At 70.2% G+C, this 25,122-nt stretch overlaps 4 protein-coding genes across 4 annotated transcripts; all 4 read left to right on the forward strand.

Annotated features, from left to right (window-relative positions):
- Positions 1-898: 898 nt before the first annotated feature.
- Positions 899-8,653, forward strand: CPXM1 (carboxypeptidase X, M14 family member 1). Its single transcript, XM_081999091.1, has 14 exons — positions 899-1,671; positions 2,975-3,082; positions 3,355-3,464; positions 3,914-4,053; positions 4,132-4,216; positions 5,213-5,363; positions 5,503-5,591; positions 5,681-5,804; positions 5,934-6,130; positions 6,224-6,403; positions 6,620-6,917; positions 6,991-7,130; positions 7,749-7,851; positions 8,339-8,653. The coding sequence occupies exons 1-14, from the start codon at positions 1,149-1,151 to the stop codon at positions 8,587-8,589; spliced, it is 2,499 nt and encodes an 832-aa protein (XP_081855217.1). The 5' UTR covers positions 899-1,148; the 3' UTR covers positions 8,590-8,653.
- Positions 8,654-9,611: 958 nt separating this feature from the next.
- Positions 9,612-10,310, forward strand: LOC309404709 (putative N-acetyltransferase camello; the record flags this gene model as incomplete). Its single annotated transcript, XM_081999253.1, has 1 exon — positions 9,612-10,310. One exon carries the CDS (start codon positions 9,612-9,614, stop codon positions 10,278-10,280), a length of 669 nt encoding a protein of 222 aa, XP_081855379.1. The 3' UTR covers positions 10,281-10,310.
- A 2,546-nt stretch (positions 10,311-12,856) lies between these two features.
- Positions 12,857-13,543, forward strand: LOC309404670 (N-acetyltransferase 8-like; the record flags this gene model as incomplete). Its single annotated transcript, XM_081999186.1, has 1 exon — positions 12,857-13,543. The coding sequence occupies one exon, from the start codon at positions 12,857-12,859 to the stop codon at positions 13,541-13,543; it is 687 nt and encodes a 228-aa protein (XP_081855312.1).
- Positions 13,544-14,918: 1,375 nt separating this feature from the next.
- On the forward strand, positions 14,919-24,736 carry VPS16 (VPS16 core subunit of CORVET and HOPS complexes; the record flags this gene model as incomplete). The annotated part of the gene is made up of 24 exons (XM_081999700.1): positions 14,919-14,971; positions 15,219-15,307; positions 15,447-15,544; positions 16,308-16,436; positions 16,810-16,954; positions 17,021-17,136; positions 17,478-17,600; positions 18,486-18,541; positions 18,744-18,833; positions 19,451-19,545; positions 20,281-20,357; positions 20,572-20,703; positions 20,806-20,933; positions 21,350-21,385; positions 21,611-21,719; positions 21,791-21,925; positions 22,024-22,132; positions 22,399-22,496; positions 22,581-22,685; positions 23,222-23,299; positions 23,544-23,713; positions 23,845-23,941; positions 24,139-24,242; positions 24,592-24,736. The coding sequence occupies 24 exons, from the start codon at positions 14,919-14,921 to the stop codon at positions 24,734-24,736; spliced, it is 2,517 nt and encodes an 838-aa protein (XP_081855826.1).
- Between the last annotated feature and the right edge of the window lie 386 nt (positions 24,737-25,122).

Below are 25,122 nucleotides of genomic sequence, written 5' to 3' on the forward strand. Positions count from 1 at the left end.
GGTTCGGTCGCGCCCGGTGCCCCGCTGCCCCCGGGGCTGCCCCGGGGCTCCGGGCACTTGCGGGCACCACCTTCCCGGGGGTCCCTCCCGGGCAGAGCACCAGGGGTGGCGGCCCCGCTGCCTGGCAGGGCCGGGGCCCGGGCCCCGCTGCTCGGTGCCTGGAGCCCGGGCGGTCTCTGCTCCGCGCAGGCGGCCGGCGGGGACCCCCCGGGCCCCCGGGCTCGGCCGGCGGCGCAGCCGGTTGCGGCGGGAGCGGCGGAGCCCCCGCTGCCCGGGGGAGGCCGGGAGCAGCCGGGGGACGCGGGGCGGCCGGTGCGCCCCCCCGGCACGGGGGGCAGCCGCGGCCCCCCGGGGTGGCCCGAAGGGGGGGTCTGCTCCCGGCCGCAGCCCCGGCACAGCGCTGCTGCGCGCGTGGAGCGAGGCACCGCGGGCTTCTCGTGGGACCGGGGCCAGCGAGCGGCCACAGCTCGGCAGGATCCGGCCCCCCAGGGCCTCATCCTGCCGGCGCCCAGCACCCCTCTCCCCTGCACAGCGGTGCCAGGGGCTGCCGGCAGGATCGGCCCCGGGGGGGCGAGCGGCTGCGCCCCTTCGGCCCCGGGAGCCGGGGCGGACGCCGGCTGTGCCGGGACAGCGGGGACACGGTGCTGGGGAGAGCGGGGACACGGTGGGGACACGGTGCGGGGCTGAGCAGGCTGGCCCCGTGTCCCCTGCCGGGGGGGCCTCTCAGAGCAGCTGGTCGCATGGGGGGGTGGCAGTTTTACCAGCAGCTCCGCAGCCCCCCGGTCAGCCCGGCGGGACCCCTGCCCTGCCACCGGCCCGGCGGGGCGGGGCGGGCTGAGGTGCGGGCAGAGGTACTTTGCCTGTCGGGGGGCAGCGACGGGCTCAGCGGGAAAGAAAAGGGGCCGCGGGCGTGGGGGCCCACCCGGGGCCGCGAGGGCGAGAGCGTGCGTGACCGCCCCGGCTCCGCCACGGCCCCGAGCGTCCAGCGCGCCCCCCCCCGGGGGTCCCGGGCAGGGGGAGCGGGCGGGGGCGGGGAGGGGCGGTGAGAGCGGCGGGGGAGGGCCGGGGCCGGCAGGGCCGGGCAGGCAGCGCCGGGGCAGGCAGGGCCGGGCAGGCAGCACCGGGGGCTGCTCCGCTCCGCCGCGGCCATGCCGGGGCTGCCCGTCGCCCTGCTGCTGCTGCTACTGCTGGCCTCCCCGCCGCCCCCCGCCCGGGCGGCGCCCCCCGGCAGTCCCCCCCGCCCCCGCGGGCTGCCGGCCGCCCCCGCCGAGCCCGGCCGCCCCGGCGCCACGGGGATGGGCACCACGACGGCCCCCAGAGGCACCGCGACGGGCTCCCCCAAAGGCGCCGGGACGGCCCCCCCGAGAGGCACGGCACCGAGGCCCCCCCCAACCACGACGGCCCTCCCCAGAGGCACCGCGACGGGCCCCCCAAAAGGCGCTGGGACGGCCCCCCCGAGAGGCACGGCACGGAGGCCCCCCCCAACCACGGCGGCGCCCCCCAGAGGCGCCGGGGCGGCCCCCCCAACAGGCACGGCACCGGCGCCCCCGAAGGGCACGACGGCCGCCCCCCGGCACGGAGTGGAGGGGGGGGGCCCGGGCCGCGCAGCCCCCGCCAGCCCCGGCCCCCCCGAGCGCGGGCGGCTGGCGGGGGGGGGGCCCAGGGCCCAAGGTAGGAGCCGCGGGGGCTGCGGGGGGCTGGGGTGCACGAGCTGTGAGTGTGTGTGAGCACACGCGTGGGCACGGCTCCGTGTCTGTGTAAGTGTGTACAGCTCTGTGTGTGTGTGTGTGCGTGTGTGTGTGTGTGTGTGCGCGCGTGCACAGCTCTGCGTGTGTACAGGGCTCTGTGTGTGTGTGCGCACAGCTCTGTGTGTGTGCACGCGCGCTTATAGCTCTGTGTGTGTACAACGCTGCATGTGTGTGTGTGCACAGCTCTGTGTGTGTGCACAGCTGTGTGTGCACAGCTGTGTGTGCACAAGGCTCTGTGTGTGTGTGCACAGCTCTGTGTGTGTACAGGGCTCTGTGTGTGTGTGCGCACAGCTCTGTGTGTGTGCACGCGCGCTTATAGCTCTGTGTGTGTACAACGCTGCATGTGTGTGTGTGCACAGCTCTGTGTGTGTACAGGGCTCTGTGTGTGTGCGCACAGCTCTGTGTGTGTGCACGCGCGCTTATAGCTCTGTGTGTGTACAACGCTGCATGTGTGTGTGTGCACAGCTCTGTGTGTGTGCACAGCTGTGTGTGCACAGCTGTGTGTGCACAGCTGTGTGTGCACAAGGCTCTGTGTGTGTGTGCACAGCTCTGTGTGTGCGCGCAGCTCTGTGTGTGCAACACTGCATGTGTGCGCGCACAGCTCTGTGTGTGTGTGCGTGCAAGGCTGTGTGTGTGTGCGCACAGAGCTCTGTGTGTGTGTGCACAGCTCCACGTGTACGTGTGTGTGCACAACGCTGCGTGTGTGTGCACGTTGGGGGGTGTGTGCAGGAATGTGTGCAGGGCTGTGTGTTGCAACTCCCTGTGGGTGTGCGCGCGCACGCGGCGGTGTGTGCACAGCTCTGTGTGTGCACGTACATCTGTGTGCACAGGGAGGTGTGCACAGCCGTGCGCGGCTGCGTGTGCAGAGGAATGCGTGCGCAAGTGTGTGTGCACGGCTGGGTGTGCGGGGATGAGTGTGCACGCGTGTGTGTGTGGAGGGGAGTGGCTTATAGCGCGTGTGCACAGTGGCGCGTGCGTGTGCGCGTGGCCGTGTGAGTGTGCGTGTGCACGCCAGTGTGGGCACGCGCGTGGTTTCTCTGCGTGTGCATCGGGGGGGTGCGCTCCGTGTCTGCCTGCGTTTGTGCGGGTCCTGTGCGCGCGTGGCTTGCGCCGGTGTGTTTGTGCGGTGTGTGCACGTGTGCAGACGTGTGTGCGTGTGGGGATGGGGGGGGCGGATGGGGTGCGAGGGTCCCCCACCACCCCGGGGTCCCTTTGCCCATCTCCAGCCCCGGCGCCCCGGAGGAAGCTGGTGCGGGTTAAGGTCGTGAAGAAGAAGGTGGTGAAGAAGAAGCCGAAGGCTCCGGCCAAGGACGCGGCTGCTCCGCAGGAGCCTCGTACGTACGCTCGGCGCCGGGGCGGAGGGGCCTGCGCAGGCACACGCGCGCGTGCACGCGGCCCCGCGCCGTCGCCGTGCGGGTACCGCAGCGCTGTGCACGCAGCCCCGCGCCGTGCACGGACCCCAGCTCTTCCCCCGCGCTCGGGGCGGGGGGCACAGCCGCGGCGCCTCTGCACGCGGGGAGGGGCACAGCGTGGGGGCACGCCAGGGGAAGGGCGCCCTGCGTGGGGGTCCCTGAGCGAGCCCGGCCCCCCCCTGCTCTGCCCCCAGCGTGCCCCCCCCTGGGGCTGGAGTCCCTGCGGGTGCTGGACTCCCAGCTCCGAGCCTCCAGCGACAAGCGCTACGGCCTGGGCGCCCACCGCGGGCGCCTCAACATCCAGGTAGGACGCGCAGCACGCGCCCGGCGCGCGCGGCGTGCGCGTGGCATGTGTGCGCTGTGTGCACGGCGTGTGCGCTGTGTGCATGGCGTGTGGCACGCGCACGGCACATGTGCGCCGTCCGCACGGCGTGGGCACGGCACACGTGTAGCAGGGGCTCTCCAGCACGGACCCCCCCAGCCTGGCCGCGGGCGCCAGGCGTGCCGGCAGCGCCGGGCCCGTCTGCGCGTTGGACGGGGGGCTCCGCCACGGCCCCTGAAGGGTCCCGTTAACCCCGGGACTTGGTCCCGCGGCCAAGGGGCGCCCGTTCAGCTCGGATCGCCGTCCCGGTGCCGGCGCCGTGCCGCTGCCGCAGGGGCGCAGAGGGACCAGGGGCGCGCGGGCGGTGGGGACCACCGTGCACCAGGCAGGGCCCCGTGTCCCCTCTGCCGTCTCTGACGGACCCCCCCCAGTCGGGGCTCTACGACGGGGACTTCTACGACGGCGGCTGGTGCGCGGGGCGGGAGGACACGGAGCAGTGGCTGGAGGTGGACGCCCGCCGGCTCACCAACTTCACCGGCGTCATCACGCAGGGGCTCAACTCCATCTGGACGTAAGGCGCTGGGCAGGGCCAGCCCCGTGGGGGGCCGGGCGGGGGGCCGGGCCCCCACTGACCCTCTCCCCCCTGCAGGTACGACTGGGTGACTTCCTACAAAGTCCAGGTCAGCAACGACACGCACACATGGCAGCCATGCCGCAACGGCACCGAAGAGGCGGTAGGTGCCTGCGGGGAGCAGCCCCAGCAGGGGTGCTGGGAGCAGGGACACCCCTGGCACCCCCAGCCCACCCAGCTCCCTGAGCAGAGTGAGGGCATGGGGGATCAACCGTGCCGGGGGATCAACCGTGCCGGGGGATCAGCCATGCCGGCTGGCGCTGGGCTGGGACACGGCTGTGTTGCCCTTGGCCTCGCCACCCGCGAGCGTCCTCCAGCACTTCCCCCTGGGCACCAGGCACAAAGGCTGCTTGTCCCCGGCTGCCGCCCCGGCCGCCTGCCAGGCCGTCCCGGCGCACACGCGTGAGCGCGGCGGGGGCACACGTGGGTGTGCGCGGTGCTGCGTGGCGTGGCTGGCTGTGCCCGAAGGCGAACGCGGCAGCCTGGTGCTCGGGTGCGCGTGTGAGTACTGCGCGCGCAGGGTCAAGCGTGTGTGCCAGGGCGGGGGGGGTCGTGCAGGCGCACGCGTGTGCGGGGCGGCGGGAGACACGGGGGCTGCCAGAGCCGGCCGCGCGCCTCCCACGGCCAGCCCAGGTACCAGCGCGCCGGATCCCTGTGCTGGGATGGGTCTGGGGTCCCTGTGCCAGCGCTGTGCCAGGGGCGGGTTTGGGGGTCCCTGTGCCAGGGTGGTGCTGGAGCAGGTTTGGGGTCCCTGTGCTCACTCCTGGGGACTGTGCTGGGGTCCCTCCCCTCGGGGTGCTGGGTTTGGGGGGCAGAGCTGCGCAGGTGCCCCAGGCCCTGTGGCACCGCTGGGGCTCCGGTTCCTCAGCGGCGCTGGGCTTGGCCCCCCTGCCCCACAGCCGTGGGTCTGCTCCTCCTTAGGGGCTGGAGGGGGCCAGCAGGGGGGCCAGAGCTGGCCACGGCTGCGGCGCCCGCAACCCCTTGGGCTCCGGCCGGCAGCCCTGCTGCAGCCCCCCATCCCCTCGGCCCCCGGCCGAGTCCCCCCCCCCCGGCACAGGGACCCGCAGGGGCTGCGTCCGTCATCCCCCCCCCCCCCCAGGTCTTCCCCGGGAACAAGGACCCCGAGACGCCGGTGCTCAACCTGCTGCCCTCGCCGGTGGTGGCACGCTACCTGCGCATCAACCCCCAGAGCTGGTTCCAGAACGGCACCATCTGCCTGCGGGCGGAGGTCCTGGGCTGCCCGCTGCCGGGTGGGTGCCCGCTGCCCGCCGGCCCCCCCCCCACCCGCCGGGGGCCGTCCCCAGGCTCGGGGTCCGGGCTGTTCCCGCTTCCCGGCATCTCTGACCGTGTCTCCCCTCGTCCCCTCCGCGCCTGCCCGGCTCCTCGCAGACCCGAACGACGTCTACGCGCGGCTCAGCCCGCCCCTGCCCACCGACAAGCTGGATTTCCGCCATCACAACTACAAGGAGATGAGAAAGGTGCCTGCCCTGCAGCCCCAGCGTGGGCAGGGGGCTCCGTACCCCGGGGTGCCCCCAGACCCTGACCCAGAGCGCCGTGCCCTCCCCAGCTGATGAAGCGGGTGAACGACGAGTGCCCCGACATCACCCGCGTCTACAGCATCGGGAAGAGCTACTTGGGCCTCAAGATGTACGTCATGGAGATCTCCGACAACCCCGGGCAGCACGAAGTGGGTAGGTGCCCTGCCGCTGCGGGGCCGGGAGGGGAGGGGACGGCTGGGGCGGCCGGGGGCACCCAGGCGGGTGCAGGATGGGGACGGGGGGGACGGCGTCCCCGCTGCCACCGTGCGCCGTGCCTGGCAGGCGAGCCGGAGTTCCGCTACGTGGCGGGGATGCACGGCAACGAGGTGCTGGGCCGGGAGCTGCTGCTCAACCTGATGGAGTACCTGTGCCGGGAGTTTCGGCTGGGCAACCCCCGCGTGGTGCAGCTGGTCACCGAGACCCGCATCCACCTCCTGCCCTCCATGAACCCCGACGGCTACGAGACCGCCTACAAGCTGGTAGGGTCGGGCTGCCCAGCCCCGGGGTGCCGAGCACCGACCTGCCGCGGGGCTGTCCCGGCGCCGGTCCCCGGTGACGCCGTCCCCCCGCAGGGCTCGGAGCTATCGGGCTGGGCCATGGGCCGCTGGACCTATGAGGGCATCGACCTCAACCACAACTTCGCCGACCTCAACACGGCGCTCTGGGACGCCGAGGACAATGACCTGGTGCCGCACGAGTTCCCCAACCACTACATCCCCATCCCCGAGTACTACACCTTTGCCAACGCCACGGTGAGCCCGGCGCCGCGGGCGCCCCGAAACCCGCCGCTCTCCTGCCACAGCACGCCTGGGCGATGCCCGCCCGTGGCGGGGGCTGCGCCGGGCACGGACCCGCAGGGTCTCCGCCGTGTGCTCTGAGGAGGGGGCGGCGGGAGCCTTTCCCCCAGCCCGGCGGGGGGTTCGCCGCTGGGAGCCGCCACGGCCCCCTCTGACGTGGGGTCCCCCCAGGTGGCCCCCGAGACGCGGGCGGTGATCGACTGGATGCAGCGGTACCCCTTCGTGCTGAGCGCCAACCTGCACGGCGGGGAGCTGGTGGTCACCTACCCCTTCGACATGACCCGCACCTACTGGAAGGCGCAGGAGCTGACCCCCACCGCCGACGACGGGGTCTTCCGCTGGCTGGCCACCGTCTACGCCACCTCCAACCTGGCCATGGCCAGCGAGGAGCGGCGCCTCTGCCACTACGACGACTTCACCCGCTTCGGCAACATCATCAACGGGGCCAACTGGCACACGGTGCCCGGCAGTGAGTGGGGGGCTTGGGCGGGGGGCGGGGGGGCAGGCGTGGACCCCCCCCGACACCCTTCCGTCCCGCACAGGCATGAACGACTTCAGCTACCTGCACACCAACTGCTTCGAGATCACGGTGGAGCTCTCCTGCGACAAGTTCCCGCACGCCTCCGAGCTGCCGGCCGAGTGGGAGAACAACCGGGAGTCCCTGCTGCTCTACATGGAGCAGGTCGGGGATGGGGACCCCCGGCTGGCTCCGTGGCCTTGGCGGGGGGACACGCCGCAGGGTCCCGCAGGGGACTCGGGCACCGCGGGGCTGGGGTTTCGGCAGGGGCTGAGCAGGTGGCGGCGGGACATGGCGCGGGGGTCCCCAAACGCCCCCGGGGCTCTGTCCGTCCCCCCGGACCCCCCACGGGCACCTCCACGGGCACAGAGCGTGGGCTCGGCGTGCGAGGCGCGTGTGTGGCCCGCGGCGTGTGTGTGCTCCGTGCGGGGCGGCGTGTGCCCTGCGCAGTGTGGACCCGCACCCCGCGTGCGTGCAGCCCGCGGGGCGCCCATGCTCACGCGCGCCGTCTGTGGCAGGTGCGCGTGCGCGGGGCGCGTGCGCTCCCTGGGAGGGTTCGTGCGCGCGGGGCACCCGTGCCTGGCGTGCCGGTGCCGCCCGTAGCGCGCCTGTGCCGTGGGTGCGTGCCGCCTGCCGCGCGCGCCGTGGCGCCGTGCCCCGCACCGGGGTCTGGGCACGCACGGGGTGGGCACGCGTGGGTGTGCACGTGTGTGTGTGTGCACGCCCACACGTGTGCACGTGTGTGCCACCCTGCTGACACCCGCTGCGGCCCGCCGTCCCCAGGTGCACCGCGGGATTAAGGGGGTGGTTTGGGACAGAGACACGGAGCAAGGCATCGCCAACGCCATCATCTCTGTGGATGGCATCAACCATGACATCCGGACGGGTATGGTGGGCTGGGGACAGGCACGGGGATAGGGGTAGGGCTAGGGATGGGATTTGGGGATGGGGAGGGGATGGAGATGGAAATGGGGTAGCGAGGGGATGGGGGTGGGGATGGGAATGGGATGGGGTTGGGAATGGGGATGGGGACAGGAAAAGGATTGGGGACAGGAACGGGATGCGGATGGGGTGGGATGGAGATGGAAATGGGGTAGCGAGGGGATGGGGGTGGGGATGGGAATGGGATGGGGTTGGGAATGGGGATGGGGACAGGAAAAGGATTGGGGACAGGAACGGGATGCGGATGGGGTGGGATGGGAATGGAAATAGGATGAGAAAGGGGACGGGATGGGGACAGGGATGGGAATGGGATGGGGACGAGAACAGGGATAGGCATGGGGACAGGGACGAGGACGGAGGTGGGGATGGGCACAGGTGTGTGGCAGCACCGAGGCCCCATGGGGCACCTCACCCCCGGCCCACTGCCGCAGCCTTCGACGGGGACTACTGGCGGCTGCTGAACCCGGGGGAGTACGAGGTGACGGCGCGGGCCGAGGGCTACGAGGTGGCCACGCAGCCGTGCCGCGTCTCCTACGAGAACGTGCCCACCCCGTGCAGCTTCCGCCTGGCTCGGGTGCAGCGGCGGCGGGGGCGGCTGCCTGGGGGGGCCCGGCTGCCCCCCGACCTGCTGCTGCGGCGCCAGCGCCTGCGCCGCCTGCGCGCCCACCGCCGCTCGCCGTGACCGGAGGGGATGACGGCCCAGGGCCGCGGGCTCGGCGCGGGGGCCGGGGGCTGGAGCCCACGCCAGCGGCGGGGCCGAGAGGGTGTGGGGGCCCACGGGTGGCCGGATCCGGAGTGGGTGCTCCCGGCGTCGCCGCTGTGCGGGACGCCCGACAGTAAAGTTGGCTGTGCTGCCCCTGCGCCTGCTGCGGCCTCTGTGCGGGGACGGAGCCCGCCCCACGCCCCCGCACGAGGGGGTCGGTGGGAACGGGACGGGGACGGGTCCGGCCCCACGCCCCGGCCGAGCCCGGGGACTCCGGCAAGCTCCGCCCCGCTGGAGGCCCCGCCCATCATTTGCCCCGCCCTTGCCCTGACGGTCAATGGCGCCTCCGCGCCCTGGCACCGCCCCGACGGCGCGCCCAGCGTGCCCACCCCCGTCCAAACCACGTGACCCGCCTGCCGGCGTCCACCGCCCCTCGCGGGGCGCCTACTGGCTCGTTGCGGCGGGAGGGCGTGCCCCCGGAAGGTGCGGCGGCCAATGAGCTGCCAGCGCTGCCAGCGTCAGGCGGGCGCTGGCGGCGGCGCGGGTGCGGGCGGAGGGCGCGGTGAGCGGGGGCGGGGCCGGGGGCGCGGGTCCCACGGGGGGCTCGGGTGGCGTGGGGTGCGCTGGAGGGGTCCAGGGCGGGGGGGCCGTGGAGTGCTGGCACCATGAGGGGTCTTTGAGGGGGGCGGGGGGTGCTGCGATCGTCCCCGTGGGGGCTGAGGGGGCCCACGGGGTGCGAGGGGGGCTGTGCCCGTGGGGCGGTGTGCGGGGTCGCTCATGGGGGCGGTGGGGAAGGGTCCGTTGGGGGGTGGAGAGGGGCAGGACAGGCCTGTGGGGTGCAAGGGGGAGTCTGGGGAGGGGTGGGGGGGTCTGTGGGGCTGCGGGCAGCCGCCTCCCTGTCCGCACCGGCACGGCCGCGCGCCGCGTGGACCCCTCGGCCTGCCCCAGCGGCGGGGGACATTTACCGGGCTGAGCCCCCCGCTCCCGCCCCAGCGAGCACCATGGTGGAGTACCGGATCCGGCTGTACCGCGACGAGGACTACGAGGCGGTGCGCGAGGTCTTCGCCACCGGCATGAGCGAGTACGCGCCGGCGCTGTGCCTGCACGTGCTGCGGCAGCCCTGGGTGCTGCTGGCGCTGGGCTGCACCTTCTGCCTGCTGCTGACCAGCGCCCGCTCCCTGCTGCTGCCCGTCCTGGCCCTCACCCTGCTGCTGGCCCTGGCCCGGCACCTCCTGGGCTGCGCCTGGAGCACCTACATCGACCGCTGCCTCGGGGACGACCTGCGGGACATCGGGGCCGCCTACGCCGAGAGCGCCGGCGCCCGGTTCTGGGTGGCGGAGGCGGACGAGCGGGTGGTGGGCACGGTGGGCGTGCGGCCGGCTGATGACGGCGCCGACGGGGAGCTGGCGTTGAAGAGGATGTCGGTGCGGAAGGACTACCGGGGCCTGGGCATCGCCACGGCGCTGGGCTGCACCGCGCTGGCCTTCGCGCGGCAGCGCGGCTGCCGGGCCGTGGTGCTCAACACGCTGATGCTGCAGCACGAGGCTCGCGCGCTGTACGAGCGCCTGGGTTTCCGCCGGCACCGCCACTACGTCCTGCCCACTGCCTACGGCCGCTTGGCCAACTGCACCATCACCACCTACCGCTACGACCTGTCCGGCACGCCCTGAGCCCCGCTGCAGCGCCGGGGGGGGCCGGTGTCACGGCCCGGGCAGGCGTGAGCCCCCCGTGGGGCCAAGGGGCTCAGGGAGAGGCCGTGCCCAGAGCCCCGCCGCGCCGGCTGTGCCGTGGGCTGCTGCTCTTGACCGTGCCTACCGGACATGGCGCTGCCGCGGGGCGCTGGGTCCCCCCGGGTCGTGCCTTCCGCGGAGCCGCGCGGGCATTGCTTCTCAGGGAGTGTGCCGCACGCCGGCACAGCATGGGGGGTAGGGACCCTTGTGCCATGCTCGGTGGGGGGTCTGTGGGGCGCAGAGGAGGGGCTGGGGCAGCCACCTCCACCCTGCCGGGAGGTGCCGCACTGCTCCCCACCAAGCCCTGCCCGGGGTGGGGGTCAGCCTCCGGGGGGGATTCCCGGGGGGAGGCAGTGCCTTGCCTGGGTCTGACGCCTCCAGGGAGCACGTGGCTGCCCGAGGGAGACCCCCGGCCACGTCCCCCCACGGCCGCTCTGCCGGTGCCTGCGGGTTGGGCGCTGCCCCCGTGCAGGGTGGAAAAATAAAGGACCGTCCCCAGTGCTGTGCTGGGTTGTTCTTCCCGTGCTGTCCTGGGGCACTGGGGGTCCCCGGCACCTCAAGGACCCCCGCAGCACCCCACGGGAAGGGTCCAGCATGGGGCTGGGGGGACGGCACCCAACTGGACACACGGGGCATCACCCTAAGCCCACAGGGACGACCCTCCCATGTTTCCCCCAGACCCGCTGTGCCAGCGGGGGTCCCTGGGCAGGGGACAGTGGTGGCCGGTTGCTGACCAGTTCCCTGGGGCGAGGGCATCGGCTCCGGGGGTGGCAGTCCCCAAGGGGTCCTTGTGCCCCCATCTTGGACCCGGTGGTTTTTGCTGGAGGGATGAAAGGTGACTTGGCCATAAAACAAGCCCCAGCCCCTGGCAGGGAGCCGGGCAGCACCGGGCACTGCCGCTGCCTGCGGTTGGGTCCGGGCAAAGTCCCCAGTGGGGCTGAGCTGGGCGAGTGCCCAGCTCAGCCGGTGTGTGTCCCCCCCCCCGAAAAGTGGCGATCGGGCTGGAGGGGGCTGGCAAAGGGGTTAAACGTACCTGGGCATTCCCCCGACCCCGGCGAGGCTTCCCCCACTGTGGGGGCCCAGTGCCAAAGCACCACCGCCGTTTGGCGGGGACGGGGCTCCCCCCGTGCACGTGCAGCAGTGAACCCCCCCCTTAATCACCCGGCTGAGGCTGAGCCTGACCCCGTAACCTTCTCAGGGCTCGGTTTATGGCATCCCGGCATCGGCAGGGGCGGCACTTCCCCTTCGGCGCCTGCGCTTGCCGCGTCCCCGGAGCCGCCGTCAGCCGGGGTAAGGGCCAAGCTGCGGGGTACTGCCCGGTGCTGTCACTGGAGCCCCCCCAAAGCTGGGCGAGACCCTCCAAGGGTTGCAGAGTGCTGGGCTGAACGGAGGCGACATCTTTCTGCGGCAGCGGCGGGAGCTGCCGGCACAGGCCAGCACCGCGGCTGCGGGAAGCAAAGGCCAGCCCCCTGCAGGGCGGGTTGCCGGACCCCCAGATTCTGGCGAGGGACCCCCCTCTTTGCCCAGAGGACCTGCACAGCCACAGTCCCGGTTTGAGGCGCGGCAGAGCCGGTAGCAGCAGGCGGGAGGGGGTACGGGGTGCTGGGACCCCCGGGGGGGCTGGGGCCACGCTCCCCCTTAGCCCCCAGTAGCAAGGGTAGTACAGACCCCCACGGGGCTGTCGGCAGCTCCGAGCCCCCGCCCCCCCGAGCAGGGGCACAAGCCCACGGCGCATCCCGAGCAGCCAGCCCCCGGGGGGTTCTGTGCCCCCTCCGCGTCCCTTGGCCCTCCTCCCACCACCGCACCGCAGGGCGAAGGGCGGGCATGCCGGCAGCTGCCCGCTCTGCCCGGCTTTCGGGGAGCCACCGCCGCCGCCAGTGAGTGCCAGGGCCCCGGGGCTGCTCGGGGAGCGGGAGGGACAGGCACCCCCAAATCCTCCTCGTTTTCCCTTCAGCCTCCCCGGACCCTGTTCCCCCCTCCTGGGCGTCCCAGCCCGAACTCACTCCCTGCAGCCTGGGGCGGGGGGGGATGAGCATCTCCAAGGCCCCACTGGGGGGGAGACGGGAGCCCCCAGCCCTCTTCACCCCTGCCTTCACGGGGACCCCCGTGCGGGACCAGCCCCCAGCACGGCCGCTGCTCCAGCCCTGGGGAAGCAGGGAAAACTGGGATGAGAGGGGTGACGTTTGGGCAGGTTCATGGGATCCCCAAGGGGAAAGAGGGGTGTGGGAGGAGGAGTGGGGCGGGGGGCCGGGGTTCCTGGATGCCCACCCCAGGCAAGGCTGGTGCTGCTGACTTTTAGTGAGAAGAGGGTAATTACGGCGGCGGGGCGACGCAGAGCGCAGGCTGGTGCCCAGCCGACGGGAGCCAACGCAGCTGCATGGTGCTGGGGCAGCGATTCCTGCCCCGTTTGCCGGCTGTGCCACCCTGGCGATGGGGTCTGGGGGTACCCTGGGGGTCCCCGTCTGAGGCGGCACTGCCCTGACACCCCCATGCCGTGCCGCAGGTGCTGGCCACCCATGGCATCCTACCGCATCCGGCAGTACCGGGACCAGGACTACGACGCCGTGCGGACCCTCTTCGCCCGTGGCATCTTGGAGCATGCACCGGCCGGCTACCGCCATGTTCTGCGCTCGGCACGGGCGCATCTGGGGCTGCTGGTCCTCTTCGCGGCGGTGCGGGCAGCTGCCGGCTACTGGGTGCTGGGGCTGGGGGCCGTGGCGCTGGCGCTGGCAGCCACCTGGCCCGTGGTCCGCTCCTTCAGCACCTCCTACGTGCGCCAGGCGCTGAGCACCGACCTCCGCGACATCCCCGCCAGCTACCTGCGGGCGCCCGACTCCTGCTTCTGGGTGGCGGAGGCCGGGGGGGCCGTGGTGGGCATGGTGGCCGTGGCACCGCCGCAGGATCTGGCCGAGAGAGGGGTGGCCCTGGAGCTGAAGCGCATGTCGGTCAGCAAGGACTACCGGGGCCGGGGCGTCTCCAAAGCGCTCTGCGGGGAGGTGCTGCGCTTCGCCCGGGCGCGGGGGTACGGCGCGGTGGTCCTCTCCACCTCCATGGTGCAGGTGGCGGCCCAGCGGCTCTACGAGGGCCAGGGCTTCAGGAAGGTGGGTGCTGTCAGCCCCTCGCTGCTCAGCAGCCTCCTCTGCTTCCAGATCTTCCACTACCGCTGCGACCTGCCCGGCCGCACCGCAGCCCCGCCACGCTAGGCACCGCCGCGGCACCCCGACCCCACCACGCTAGGCACTGCCATGGCACCCCGGCCCCACCACGCTAGGCACTGCCACGGCACCCCGGCCCCACCACGCTAGGCACTGCCGCGGCACCCCGACCCCACCACGCTAGGCACTGCCACGGCACCCCGGCCCCACCACGCTAGGCACTGCCGCGGCACCCCGACCCCACCACGCTAGGCACTGCCATGGCACCCCGGCCCCACCACGCTAGGCACTGCCACGGCACCCCGGCCCCACCACGCTAGGCACTGCCGCGGCACCCCGACCCCACCACGCTAGGCACTGCCATGGCACCCCGGCCCCACCACGCTAGGCACTGCCACGGCACCCCGGCCCCACCACGCTAGGCACTGCCGCGGCACCCCGACCCCACCACGCTAGGCACTGCCATGGCACCCCGGCCCCACCACGCTAGGCACTGCCACGGCACCCCGGCCCCACCACGCTAGGCACTGCCGCGGCACCCCGACCCCGGCACGCGAGGCACCACTGCGGCACCCCGACCCCGGCACGTGAGGCACTGCCATGGCACCCTGGCCCCGCCGCACTAGGCACCACTGCGGCACCCCGACGCTGGCACGTGAGGCACCGCGGCAGCACCCCGACCCCGGCACGCGAGGCACCGCCGCGGCACCCGCATGGGGTTGGCGGTGGGGGATGGAGGCTGTGCCCGGCCAGGCTGCCGGGGCCTTCCCTAGTTTTCTAGCAGCGAGAAATAAAGAGAGACCCGTGGGAAAGCCGCGTGGGGTGTGTCTGTGGGTACGCGTGTGCGTGCGTGCGCGTGCACGTGGGCAAGTCTGCGTGTTGCCCGTGTGCACGCGGCCGTGCATGCACGTGCCTGCCCGTGCGTGCCAGCCCGCCTGCGCCTCCCCGCCTGCCAGCCCCCTCCCCACTGCCTCCCCGGCCCCCCGCCCGCGGGCGGAGCCCAGGGCCGCCCCGGAGCTGTGCCAGCGGCATCCCGGGAAGCGCTTGGGGGACAGGGGACACCTCGGGGGACACGGGCATCCCGGGTGCCCAGGGCAGCAGGACCCCCGCGCTGGGCACGGCGGAGACCAAGGGCTCTCGGGGTTCTGGTAGGGAGTCATCCAGGGGTGGCGGCAGAGGGGACCCCGGGGACCGGCAGCGGACGGGCGACCGTGCCCTCACTGAAGATGGCGGCGGCGCCGACCCGCCGTGCCCTTATTGAAAATGGCGGCGTTTCCTTTCCCCTCCCCGCCCCTGCCCTCACTGAAGATGGCGGCGGCCGCACCGGCGTCGCGGCAGGGCGTGGCGGGCGGAAGTGCAGGTAGGGGCTGCGCCGCCGGCAGCGCCCGTTCCGTTCCGTCCCGTCCGGTACGGTCCCGGCACCATGGACTGTTACACAGCCAACTGGAACCCGCTGGGCGAGGAGGCCTTCTACCGGTGAGGGGCGGCGGGGGCGGCCTGGGCCCGGCACCGGCCAGAGGCAACCCGTCCTTGGGGCCGGCCAGGGGGTCCCGGGCCGGTCGGGTGGGTCTCGGGGCCCACCGTGGGGCTGCTCGGGGGGTCTCAGGGCTCGTCATGGGCCTTGGGGCTGGCTGGAGGGTCCCGGGGGCAGCTGGGGGGTGGGCACCGTCCCTAGGCCCCCCATCCCTCGCTGTGCATCCGTCTGTCTGTCCGTCGCCTGCAGGAAGTTCGAGCTGTACGCCATGGAGTGGAGCCTGAAGGACGATCTGCGGGACTGCCTGGTGGCGGCCGCCCCGTACGGGGGGCCCATAGGTAGGGCTGGGCCTTGGCCCCATGGGACCCTGTACTGGGGCAGCAGCCCCCGGGCACACGGGGCAGGGGCTGTCCTGGACCCCCGGCAGTGGCAGCAGAGGGGCCGTGGCTCAGACGGACTGTCCCATCCCACCTACAGCTCTGCTGAAGAACAACGCTCGGAAGGAGAAATCCCCCAGCGCCCGCCCGCTGCTGGAGATCTACTCGGCCTCGGGGCTTCTCCTGGCCAGCATCGCGGTGAGCTGGCCTGGGGTCGGCCGCCCCCTCCTTGCAGTTGCACCCCAGTGCTCCTTTGGAGGCCTGCGCTGTGTCGGGGAGCTTGGGACAGTCCCGGCCGTCCCTCGGAGACCACCAGAGGCTGCAGCTCTCAGTCCCTCGCAGCGGGACTGTGGGCAGGAGGCTTGTTGGAAGGGCTTGCCGGTGGCACCGAAAGGGCCCAGCGCTGTATGGCTGGGTGCTGCAGGTGAATCCCTAGGCTGCAAGACCAGCGGTCACCTCTGCCTGTGCCACTTGCTTGCATGCCCTTGGGCAGCTCCTCTGGTCTCTCCGTGGGGATGCTGGATGCTGCCCCGTGTCCTCAGTACCCTGATTTCTCTGGTGCGATGGCTCTGTGCAGCTCGTGCAGCCCCTTGAAAGCTTTGGAGAAGCTGCTTGGAAGGGGTGGTGTGTGCAAGGGGGGAGTGGGGAGACCTGTAGGGAGAAGAGGGCTGCCCAGCCCTGGGGGAAGGGAATGGGGTGGGGACGGGAGCAGCAGCGCTGGTGCCGTAGGAGCATGTTCTCTTCCCTGCTGTCTGGGGCTGGGGCAGATGCAGGGCAGTGAGAAAGTGGAGTGACAGAGGAAGCTGCCGCGACCACACGGCCCTGAAGAGCCAGGGGTACCAGAGCCAATGGCAGCCGTGGCCGTTGGCTTCACCTGTGTCTCCTGGAGGGACACCTCTGGAGCTGGGCCAGCCGGGCGGCGAGCAGCCCTGCGGTCTCATCGCGTGTCTCCTGCCCGCAGTGGAAGAGCGGCCAGCTGGTGCAGCTGGGCTGGACGGCCAGTGAGGACCTGCTGTGCATCCAGGAGGACGGCACTGTTCTCATCTACAACCTCTTCTGCGAGTTCAAGCGCCACTTCAGCATGGGCAACGTGAGTGGGGCCGGAGGGGAGATCAAGAGATGCCCCAGGGTTGGGTTTGTGTGATGGAGAATAGAGCACTGCAAGGCCTCTCTGAGTGCTCCCCCAGCCCTGCAGGCACAGCAGGGAGCCTGGGGCTGTCCTGGCCTCCCTGCAGGGCTGTCTGCCTTCAGGAATGAGCTGGCAACCATCCCCATGGCTCCTGGGGGCAGAATGATCCCCTCCTCACTGCGAGAGCAAGGCCTGTCTGAGCTGGGACACCGACCAGCAGTGCAGCACAGGGCTGCGCTCGCTCCTTCCGGGCTGGTTTTGTTCCCAGAGCAGCGGCAGCATGGTGCTGAGCCCCATCTGCCCTGGCCCGGGCCCAGCTCTCTCTCCCGTGCAGGAGGTGCTGCAGAACCACGTGCTGGAGGCAAAGGTTTTCCACACAGAGTATGGCACCGGCGTGGCCATCCTCACCGGAGCGCACCGCTTCTCCCTGGCCACCAACATCGACGACCTGAAGCTGCGCAGGATGCCCGAGGTTCCCGGTGCGTCCCGTTCCTACTGCTCCCAGCTCTATCTGGGCACAGGGGCCTGACACTGGTGCCCGGCAGGTCTGCAGAAACCGCCCTCCTGCTGGGCTGTGCTATCCCAGGACAGAGTCACCATCGTCCTGCTGGCAATCGGACAGGACCTCTACCTCCTGGACAACACCTCCTGCTCCGTGGTGGTGAGTGAGCCGCGGGGAGCAGGGTGGTCTGCAGCCCCCGGCACTTGCTGGCAGGTCCTTCCCCTGTTCCCTGCTGTCCCATGGGATCTTTCCAGCCCCCAGCACTTGCTGGCAGGTCGTCCCTCATGCTGTCCCACGGGCAGGCGTGTACAGCAGGGACACCCGGCCCCATCCTGGCCAGGGGCAAAGTGGTGAGGGTTGAGCGGGCGTAGGGTGGGAAGGGACAACCCCACTCTGATCAGTCCTCAGCCCCTTACGCAGCGTCGGTGCTGGCATGTGGAACATCCCTTGTCCCCAGAGCGTGCCCCCCAGGTGTAACCCTCACCCTTTCCCTGTCACAGACCCCCCCTGGCATGAGCCCCTCTGCCGGGGCCTATCTGCAGATGGCCGTGTCCTTCAACTACCGCTGCCTGGCGCTCTTCACCGACACCGGCTACATCTGGATGGGGCTGGCCACGCTGAAGGTGAGCGTCTCCCTCCCTTCCCCATGGCAGGGCGTTAGGGTGTCAGCCCACCCCTCCTCTCCCCATCTGTCAGACAGATCCAGCAGTGTGGGGTGTCCATGCAGGTTCCCTTGGGGTCCCCAAGGGCTGCAGGTTGGCCTCGCTGCCGTCCGCAGGCATCTGCCCTCGGGAGATCCACCCTCTTTTGTTCTTCACTTGATTTTATACTTTACTACCTAGTTTTTGTATTTCTGGACCCACCTTTTTGCTGGCCTTGCACCTCCCTTTTTCTGTCCAAACTCCCCCCAGATAAACAACCCACACTAACTACCTTTTTCCTACCGGTCGCAGTTCTGTTACATCCATAGCCAAACTTGTTGCTCTAGTACTGTTTCCTGGGCAGTCTCAACCTTATCACCGCAGCTGGTGTGCTCATTTCAGGACAGGGGCCTTGCTTCCGCGTCATGATTCCCCCCTGCAAATTCCCCCATGTTGTGGGGCTTGTGCCGGTGAGGTGCTGGTTGCCTTCCGTGCTCTCCATCTTGGTCAAGCACAAGCAGCTTCTTGCTCTACATGCAGGCAAGCTGTGTGCTGCAGCACTAGAGGAATGTTTCTCACGCTCAGTTGAAGTGCTCACGCAGAATCCTCGCCCTTCGGCTGCGTCAGCCGCAGCCCTGGCTGCCTCCAGAGCTAGAGACGGTGCCGGGCGCTCCCTTGGCACCCGCTCGCGGTGCAGCACCCATGCTCCCGGTGCCCAGCATGGCCTGGGCTGTGCTGCTCATCCCCTGGCCGCTCCCCTCAGCGCGTGGCCCCGGTGCACGCACGATGCTGCCCGTCCCTGTGGCACATGCGATGCTGCCTGCCCCGGTGCTGCTGTCCCCCTGACCCAGCTCTTTTCTGCCGCAGGAGAAGCTCTGCGAGTTCAACAGCAGCATCCGATCGCCGCCCAGGCAGATGGTTTGGTGAGTGGTCTCCCCGTCAGCCCTGTCCGTCCCTGGCCGTGCCCACCCGTGCTCCTCCGGTACCCTGAGCCTCTCCTGGAGTTTGCTCGGCTCTGCAGCCACCCCGCTGCCTCCCGAGGATGAGCAGGACCCTCTCTGGCGTCTCTGCTCTGGGTGCAGGGGGCTGCAGCGAGGCCGGGGTTAAGCTGGGGGTCCCTGGCAGGTGCATGCGTCCCCGGAGCCGGCAGCGTGCTGTGGTGGTGGCCTGGGACCGGCAGCTGATGGTGGCGGGGAACTCCTCAGAGTGCATCCAGTATCCTTTGGGGAAGAGGCGTCATTTCCAAAGGCCAGTGGGCTGCGGGCCTATGTGGGCCCTCCTTGAGCCACCGCTGTCTCTGTCATGGGCGGGGGCGCTCCAGGAACACCAGCGATGTCGTGGCCCCCCGGAACAGTCAGAGAAGGCTGAACTTGTTCCTGTCCTCTGCAGTCTTGTCACGATCTCGCCTGCTCGTCCCTGGCCACCCTGGTCCCGTACAGCAGAGAAAATCCCTCCTGTCTGCCCCCCTGGCCCCTGCCCCCTTTCTCCAAGCCTTCCTGCTGAGGGGATCCTGCTCCCGTTGGCTCCGAGGGCAGCGCTGGTGCTGGGAGCCACCAAAGCCCCCGTGGCTGGGAGCGCTGTCCTTGCCGAGGTCCAATCCCAGTTCCCCGAGGGTGAGGGATGCCGTGGGCGGGGCGATTCCTGTCCCTCCCAAGTGCTGATCCCATGCCCCGCTGCCTCTCCATGGAAAGGGGGGTCATGAGCCACAGCACCAGGGGGACGGGGGCTCCAGGGGGTCGCTCCGTGGCATCGCTGGGGCTGGCCTGGCCCTTGGCAGGGCTGGGCTGCACCAGGAGCCATGTTCGTCCCGCGAGCCCTTAGCGGGGAGCCAGGTTCGTCCTGGATGAGGACTCCTACCTGGTGCCCGAGCTGGATGGGGTCCGGATCTTGTCTCGCACCTCCCACGAGTTCCTGCATGAGATCCCAGGTGAGGTGGCACCGGGTGTGGAGGCTGTGGCACCCCCCATACCCAGGCAGGCAGGTCTCTCCTGCACCACTGTGTGCCCAGGATGTGGCCCGTGACTGTGCCCAGCTGTGCGTGCGGGGGTCTGGCCTGCCCAGCCCTTTCTGGAGGCTCAGGAGGTGGCGAGAGCCCCACAGCAGAGTAGAGCCATGCCCTGAACCCCACCAGCCATCTAGTGCAGGGCTCTGAACCCAGGCCCTTGCCTGGCCCTGGGCTCCCTCCTTCCCTAGCACCATGCCAGCTCTGTCAAGCGCCTGTGTCCTGAGCAGGACCCTGCAGGCTGCCACCTCCCTCTCCTGCTGCTAGAGCCCCTGTGCTTTGAGCTGAAGCCTGGCGCAGTTCGGCACGCCTGTTCCTCACTTCCCACACTGCTGCCACCTTCACGCTTCCAGAGCGGAGCTGCCCAGGAGCTGCCGTGGCTCTGTGCGGGGAATAGCTCCTTGGAACACGCGTGTCCTGGCAGCTGCCCCGGTCTCTTAGGTTGGGTTGGTGTTTACTGGGGTCTGTGGTCGCGAGGGCTGGAATCACTGCGGCTCTGGCCAGCGGTGGCCGTGCTCCTGCCCTGCTGAAGGACAGTGCTGGCACCAGCTCTCCCGGGGTCCTGGAGCAGCAGGCAGGGTCGGTGGGGGAGCAGCAGGCGCAGGTGACACGCGTGCGCTGGGGCAGCCTCTCCTGTGTTTTTTACCCCCTTCTCTGCAGAGGCCAGCCAGGAGATCTTCAAGATTGCCTCCATGGCCCCGGGGGCACTCCTGCTGGAGGCACAGAAGGAGTACGAGGTACGGCCCACCGCCCCACTCCAGGTCCTGCCTGCCCCGGGAGGTCGGGGTGGCTCGATGCAAACCGCTGCCAGCGTTATCCTGCGGTGATGGGAAGGGGGAGATCCCAGAGGTCTCTGCTGGCCCCCGGACCCAGGGGTGCTGGGGCTCCCAGGTCTCACCCTGGCCGGTGAGCACCCTGCCGCTCTCGCCCACGGGCTGTGCTCCCCTGCAGAAGGAGAGCCAGAAGGCAGACGAGTACTTGCGGGAGATCAAGGACCAGAAGCTGCTCCCGGAGGCGGTGAGCCAGTGCATCGAGGCAGCTGGCTATGAGCACGAGCCGGACACCCAGAAGTCACTGCTGAGGGTGAGTGAGGCGCAGGGAGGCTGCGGCTGAAGGCGTCTCCCTCCCGGCTGGCGGTCGTGCCATGGCCGGCGCAGCCCCAGCACCGCACGCCTCTTCTCGCAGGCAGCCTCTTTCGGGAAGTGTTTCATCGACAAGTTCCCCCCGGAGAGCTTCGTGCGCATGTGCCAGGACCTGCGGGTGCTCAACGCCATCCGGGACTACCAGATCGGCATCCCCCTCACCTTCACCCAGTATCCTCCATGGGACAGTGAACGAGCGATGACCTCGGGGCGGGTGCAGGATCTGGCCCAGGCAGGATCAGCGCGGTTTGGGGCTCCGGGCCCTGCAAGGGCAGCCACCTCGTAGGTGGAGCGAGACACGAGAGGAGAGAGCTGCCGCTTGGCTGCCAGCCCTGTGGGGTTTGGGCACCAGCTGTGCTCCGGGGCCCATGGCAGGCGTCTCTAGCTGAGGCCTCTACACTCATCACACCCTGCAGAGCTGGCCTGTGGTGCTTGCAGAGCCGAGCTGGCCCTATGGCCGTATGTGCCGGGGCTGGCCGAGGGGTGTCAGGCAGGGGTGCTGCCAGGAGGGAGGCAGGGGCCCAGCACACATTGCCTGTGCTCTGTGGGGTTTTGCGGTCCAAGACACCCCTTGACTGTCCCCACAGATACAAGCGACTCACCATCGAGGTCCTGCTGGACAGGTAAGGGTCCCCACGAGCTGGGCACAATGGCAGCCCGGTCCCCGAGCAGCCCGGACCAAGGCAGCGTCCGGCTGCGCGGCAGTCCCCATCCCCAAGGTCCCAGTCCCTCTGTCTGGGGGCTGAGTGGGCTCCGAGCGCTCGGGGCCCCCCACGAGGCCGGCCAAGCTGCTCAACTCCTCGGACCCGTGTGGGGCTGTGCCACTGACCTGCCGTGTGCCACACCAGGTTGGTCCTGCGGCGGCTCTACCCTCTGGCCATCAGGATCTGCGAGTACTTGCGTCTCTCGGAGATCCAGGGTGTCAGCCGCATCCTGGCCCACTGGGCCTGCTACAAGGTAAGGAGGCAGCTTGGGGGGCTCTGCCCGTCCAGGGCTGTGCAGAGACCTCTCCACTCGCACCCTTCCAGGTGCAGCAGAAGGACAAGTCCGATGAGGAGGTGGCCCACGCCATCAACCAGAAGTTGGGCGACACGCCGGGCATCTCCTACTCCGAGATCGCCGCCCGGGCTTACGACTGCGGCAGGACGGAGCTGGCCATCAAGGTCTCTTGGCTGGTGCCGTGGCGTGTCCGGCTGGGCGGTGGGATGGCTGGGGGTCACACACGGTGGCCATGCGCCGACGAACCCTCTGCCGCCTGCAGCTGCTGGAGTATGAGCCACGGTCTGGGGAGCAGGTCCCGCTGCTGCTGAAGATGAAGCGGAGCAAGCTGGCCCTCAGCAAAGCCATTGAGAGCGGGGACACCGACCTGGGTAAGGGTCAGGGCTGGGCAGAGTTGGGGCTCTGCAGTGGAGCAGAGGGATTTGGGGTCTGGGGAAGCCTGTTCATGGCTTTGTGCCTTGTGGGATGAGGGTGGCGAGAACTGCTTGAGCCTTTTGGGGCAGTTTTGGCCCTCTGCACGGGGCCCTGCCCTGCGCATGGATGTCCCCTCATTCCCCTCCCGGTGCTGCTCCCTGGAGCCAGCCATGCAGGGGGCAGGGACCCGTCCCCTCCTCCTGAACCGCGCTGTCTGTCCCAGTCTACACTGTTGTGCTCCACCTGAAGAACGAGCTGAATCGTGGCACCTTCTTCATGACGCTGCAGAACCAGCCGGTGGCCCTGAGCCTGTACCGCCAGGTGGGGGCTGCCACTGCACACCTGGCCCCCGGCAGCCACCGTGGTGTCTGTCCCATGAGCCCTAACCCCGCCATTGCTCCCCAGTTCTGCAAGCACCAGGAACGGGAGACACTGAAGGACCTGTATAACCAGGATGACAATCACCAGGAGCTTGGCAACTTCCACGTCCACTCCAGCTACTCGGAGAAGGTCTGTGCCTGGCAGCGGCAGGAGGAGCTGGGAGGAAGGGCTGGCGGGCTCCAGGCTGGATCCTCCGCGCTGAGGGAGGGACAGTGTGCTGGGGAAGGAGGGAATTTCATGCCTGGTGGCTGCCTCGGCTCCACGCAGCCCAGTGGCACCAGCTGGGTGTTTGCAGCTGGGGGGGTTTCCACCCTCCCCATTCTCAGGGTGGGCTCTGGCTGTGGGAAGGGAGCCACCCATCTTGTACCCCAGGGCCATTGTCCCCTCGGGACCCTGTGCTAGCAGACACCCAGCCCATCCTGCATGTGCCGGGGAGGTCAGGATCCCACCTGCGGATCCCACCTTGGGCTAGGCAGGGCCCAGCCTTCTGCCTGTCTCTGCGGATCAAAGCAGAGCGTCGCAGGGCTGGAGCTTTGCCTCGGCCGTGTCTTAGCCACCAGCCACCCCTCCTGCCCCACCTGCGGGGCTCTGAAGGTGCTGCCCCATCCCTGCAGCATGGCATCTGTGCTGGCAGGGAGTGAAGTGGCCATGCTCTTTGTCCCCAGCGCATCGAAGGACGAGTAGGAGCTCTGCAGAACGCCCTGGATGAGTACTACAAAGCCAAAAATGAGTTTGCTGCCAAGGTGAGTGCAGCCGGGGCCGGCGAGGTGCCTTGGGCGGCCCCTGCTCTCCTGGGGCTGGGCAGTGCCAGCGGGCACGGGGCTTTGGCTGGGCCACATCCCCTTGACTTGTCACCGTGGGACCCCCGCCCTGCTCCGCAGCCAAGGGGGGTGGGCTGCTGCTGTTGCTTGCTGGGGCATGAAACCCTCTGGGCCCCGTGGGCAGGGCTGGGCGGGGGACCATTTAGGCTGGTGCTTTGCTCCCCAGGCCACAGAGGATCAGATCAAGCTCCTGCGACTCCAGCGACACCTCCAGGAGGACTTTGACAAGCCCTATCTTGACCTCTCACTGCACGACACTGTCTCCAACCTCATCCTGGATGGCCACCACAAGCGAGCTGATCAGCTCTACCGGGAGTTCAAGATCCCTGACAAGAGGTCAGTACCGGAGGGGGCTTCTCCGTGCAGCCTCGGGGGCCTACCCCGGGCGGGAGCGGTGCTGTGGGGCTGGAGGTGGGGGGCTGCAGGGCACTGGCAGCTAGAGGAACCACCTTCACTTGCGTCCCCAGGTACTGGTGGTTGAAGATCAGTGCCCTGGCCAACCGTGGGGACTGGGAGGAGATGGAGAAGTTCTCCAAAAGCAAGAAGTCGCCCATCGGGTACCTGGTAAGAGCTTTCCCTGTTGGAGGGGGGCCAGCCCTGCCCGGGGGGTGGCTGTGGGGCTGGGCCATGCCATCGGGCAGCAGGAGGGCACTGTGTGGAGCAGCTTGGGGAGGCGGCCGTGGGGCAAGGGCTGATATTGAGGGCTGGGAGAGCCCACCAGCCAGCCCCCCACCCTCCCACCTCACTCCTCCCTTCTCCAGCCCTTCGTGGAGATCTCGGTGAAGCACCACAACCGCTATGAGGCCAAGAAGTATGCGCCCCGCGTGACCCCCGAGCAGCGCGTCAAGGCCTTCGTCCTGGTGGGGTGCGTCAGCTCAGCCCCAGCTTGGGGGCAGCTGGGGCAGTGTGGGTGTGCCTGTGGGGCAGTTTGGGGTACATGGGGCAGGGTCGGAGCCCACAGCAGCAGCGGGTTCCTTGTGCAGCATGACTGGGGACTTGGGGGGCCTTAGGGGGAAGTGGGGGTGGATGAGACCCCCAGGAGCATGTGGGCAGTGCTGGGGGGGCACCCTGCCCTTCATCCTCCACAGCTGGTGCGGGGTGCACGGAGTGCCTGCCCTTGCGGGGGCCAGTGCCTCCAGCATGTGGGGGAATGGTGGCTGTGGCTGTCCCTACGCAGCCTTCACGCAGCCCCCAGCTCCCCCCCTCTGCCACAGGGACCTGGACCAGGCGGCCGATGCTGCCATCGAGCACAAGAACGAGACCGAGATGAACTTTGTCTTGTCCAAGTGCACGGCCAGCACCGACGTCGCTGTGGCGGAGAAGCTGAACCGGGCCCGGGCCCAGCTCCTGAAGAAGTGATCCCCGGCCCGGGGGGGCCGTGCCCCGGGCCCCTGCCCTCCGTGCCCTCCCAGGGGCCCTCCAGCCCCCCAGCCTGTCACTGGGGCCACTCCAGGCTTCTCAGCCCTGTGCCCCCAGCCCAAGCTGCTGCTCCCCCCTGCCTCCTCCTTGCTGTGGGTGTCTGTGCCCGGGGCTGAGGGCAGGGTGGCAGAGGTCTTCCTCGCCGGCAGCGAAGCATGGCAGCGGGACCCTCTAGTGCCTGTGTGGCCCCCGCCCCCCTGGGGGCCAGGGGCCCCTCACCCTCATGCCGCGTGCCCCCCTCCTTTCCTGTTCAATAAAGAGGAGAGCGCGCTGTCCTGCCTCCGCCTGAGAAACGCTCGGCACCTCCCTCGGGGGCTCCCGGGGGC

The sequence above is a fragment of the Phaethon aethereus genome, assembly GCF_964289735.1.
Source record: "Phaethon aethereus genome assembly, chromosome: 4".
NCBI classification, from domain to species: domain Eukaryota; kingdom Metazoa; phylum Chordata; class Aves; order Phaethontiformes; family Phaethontidae; genus Phaethon; species Phaethon aethereus.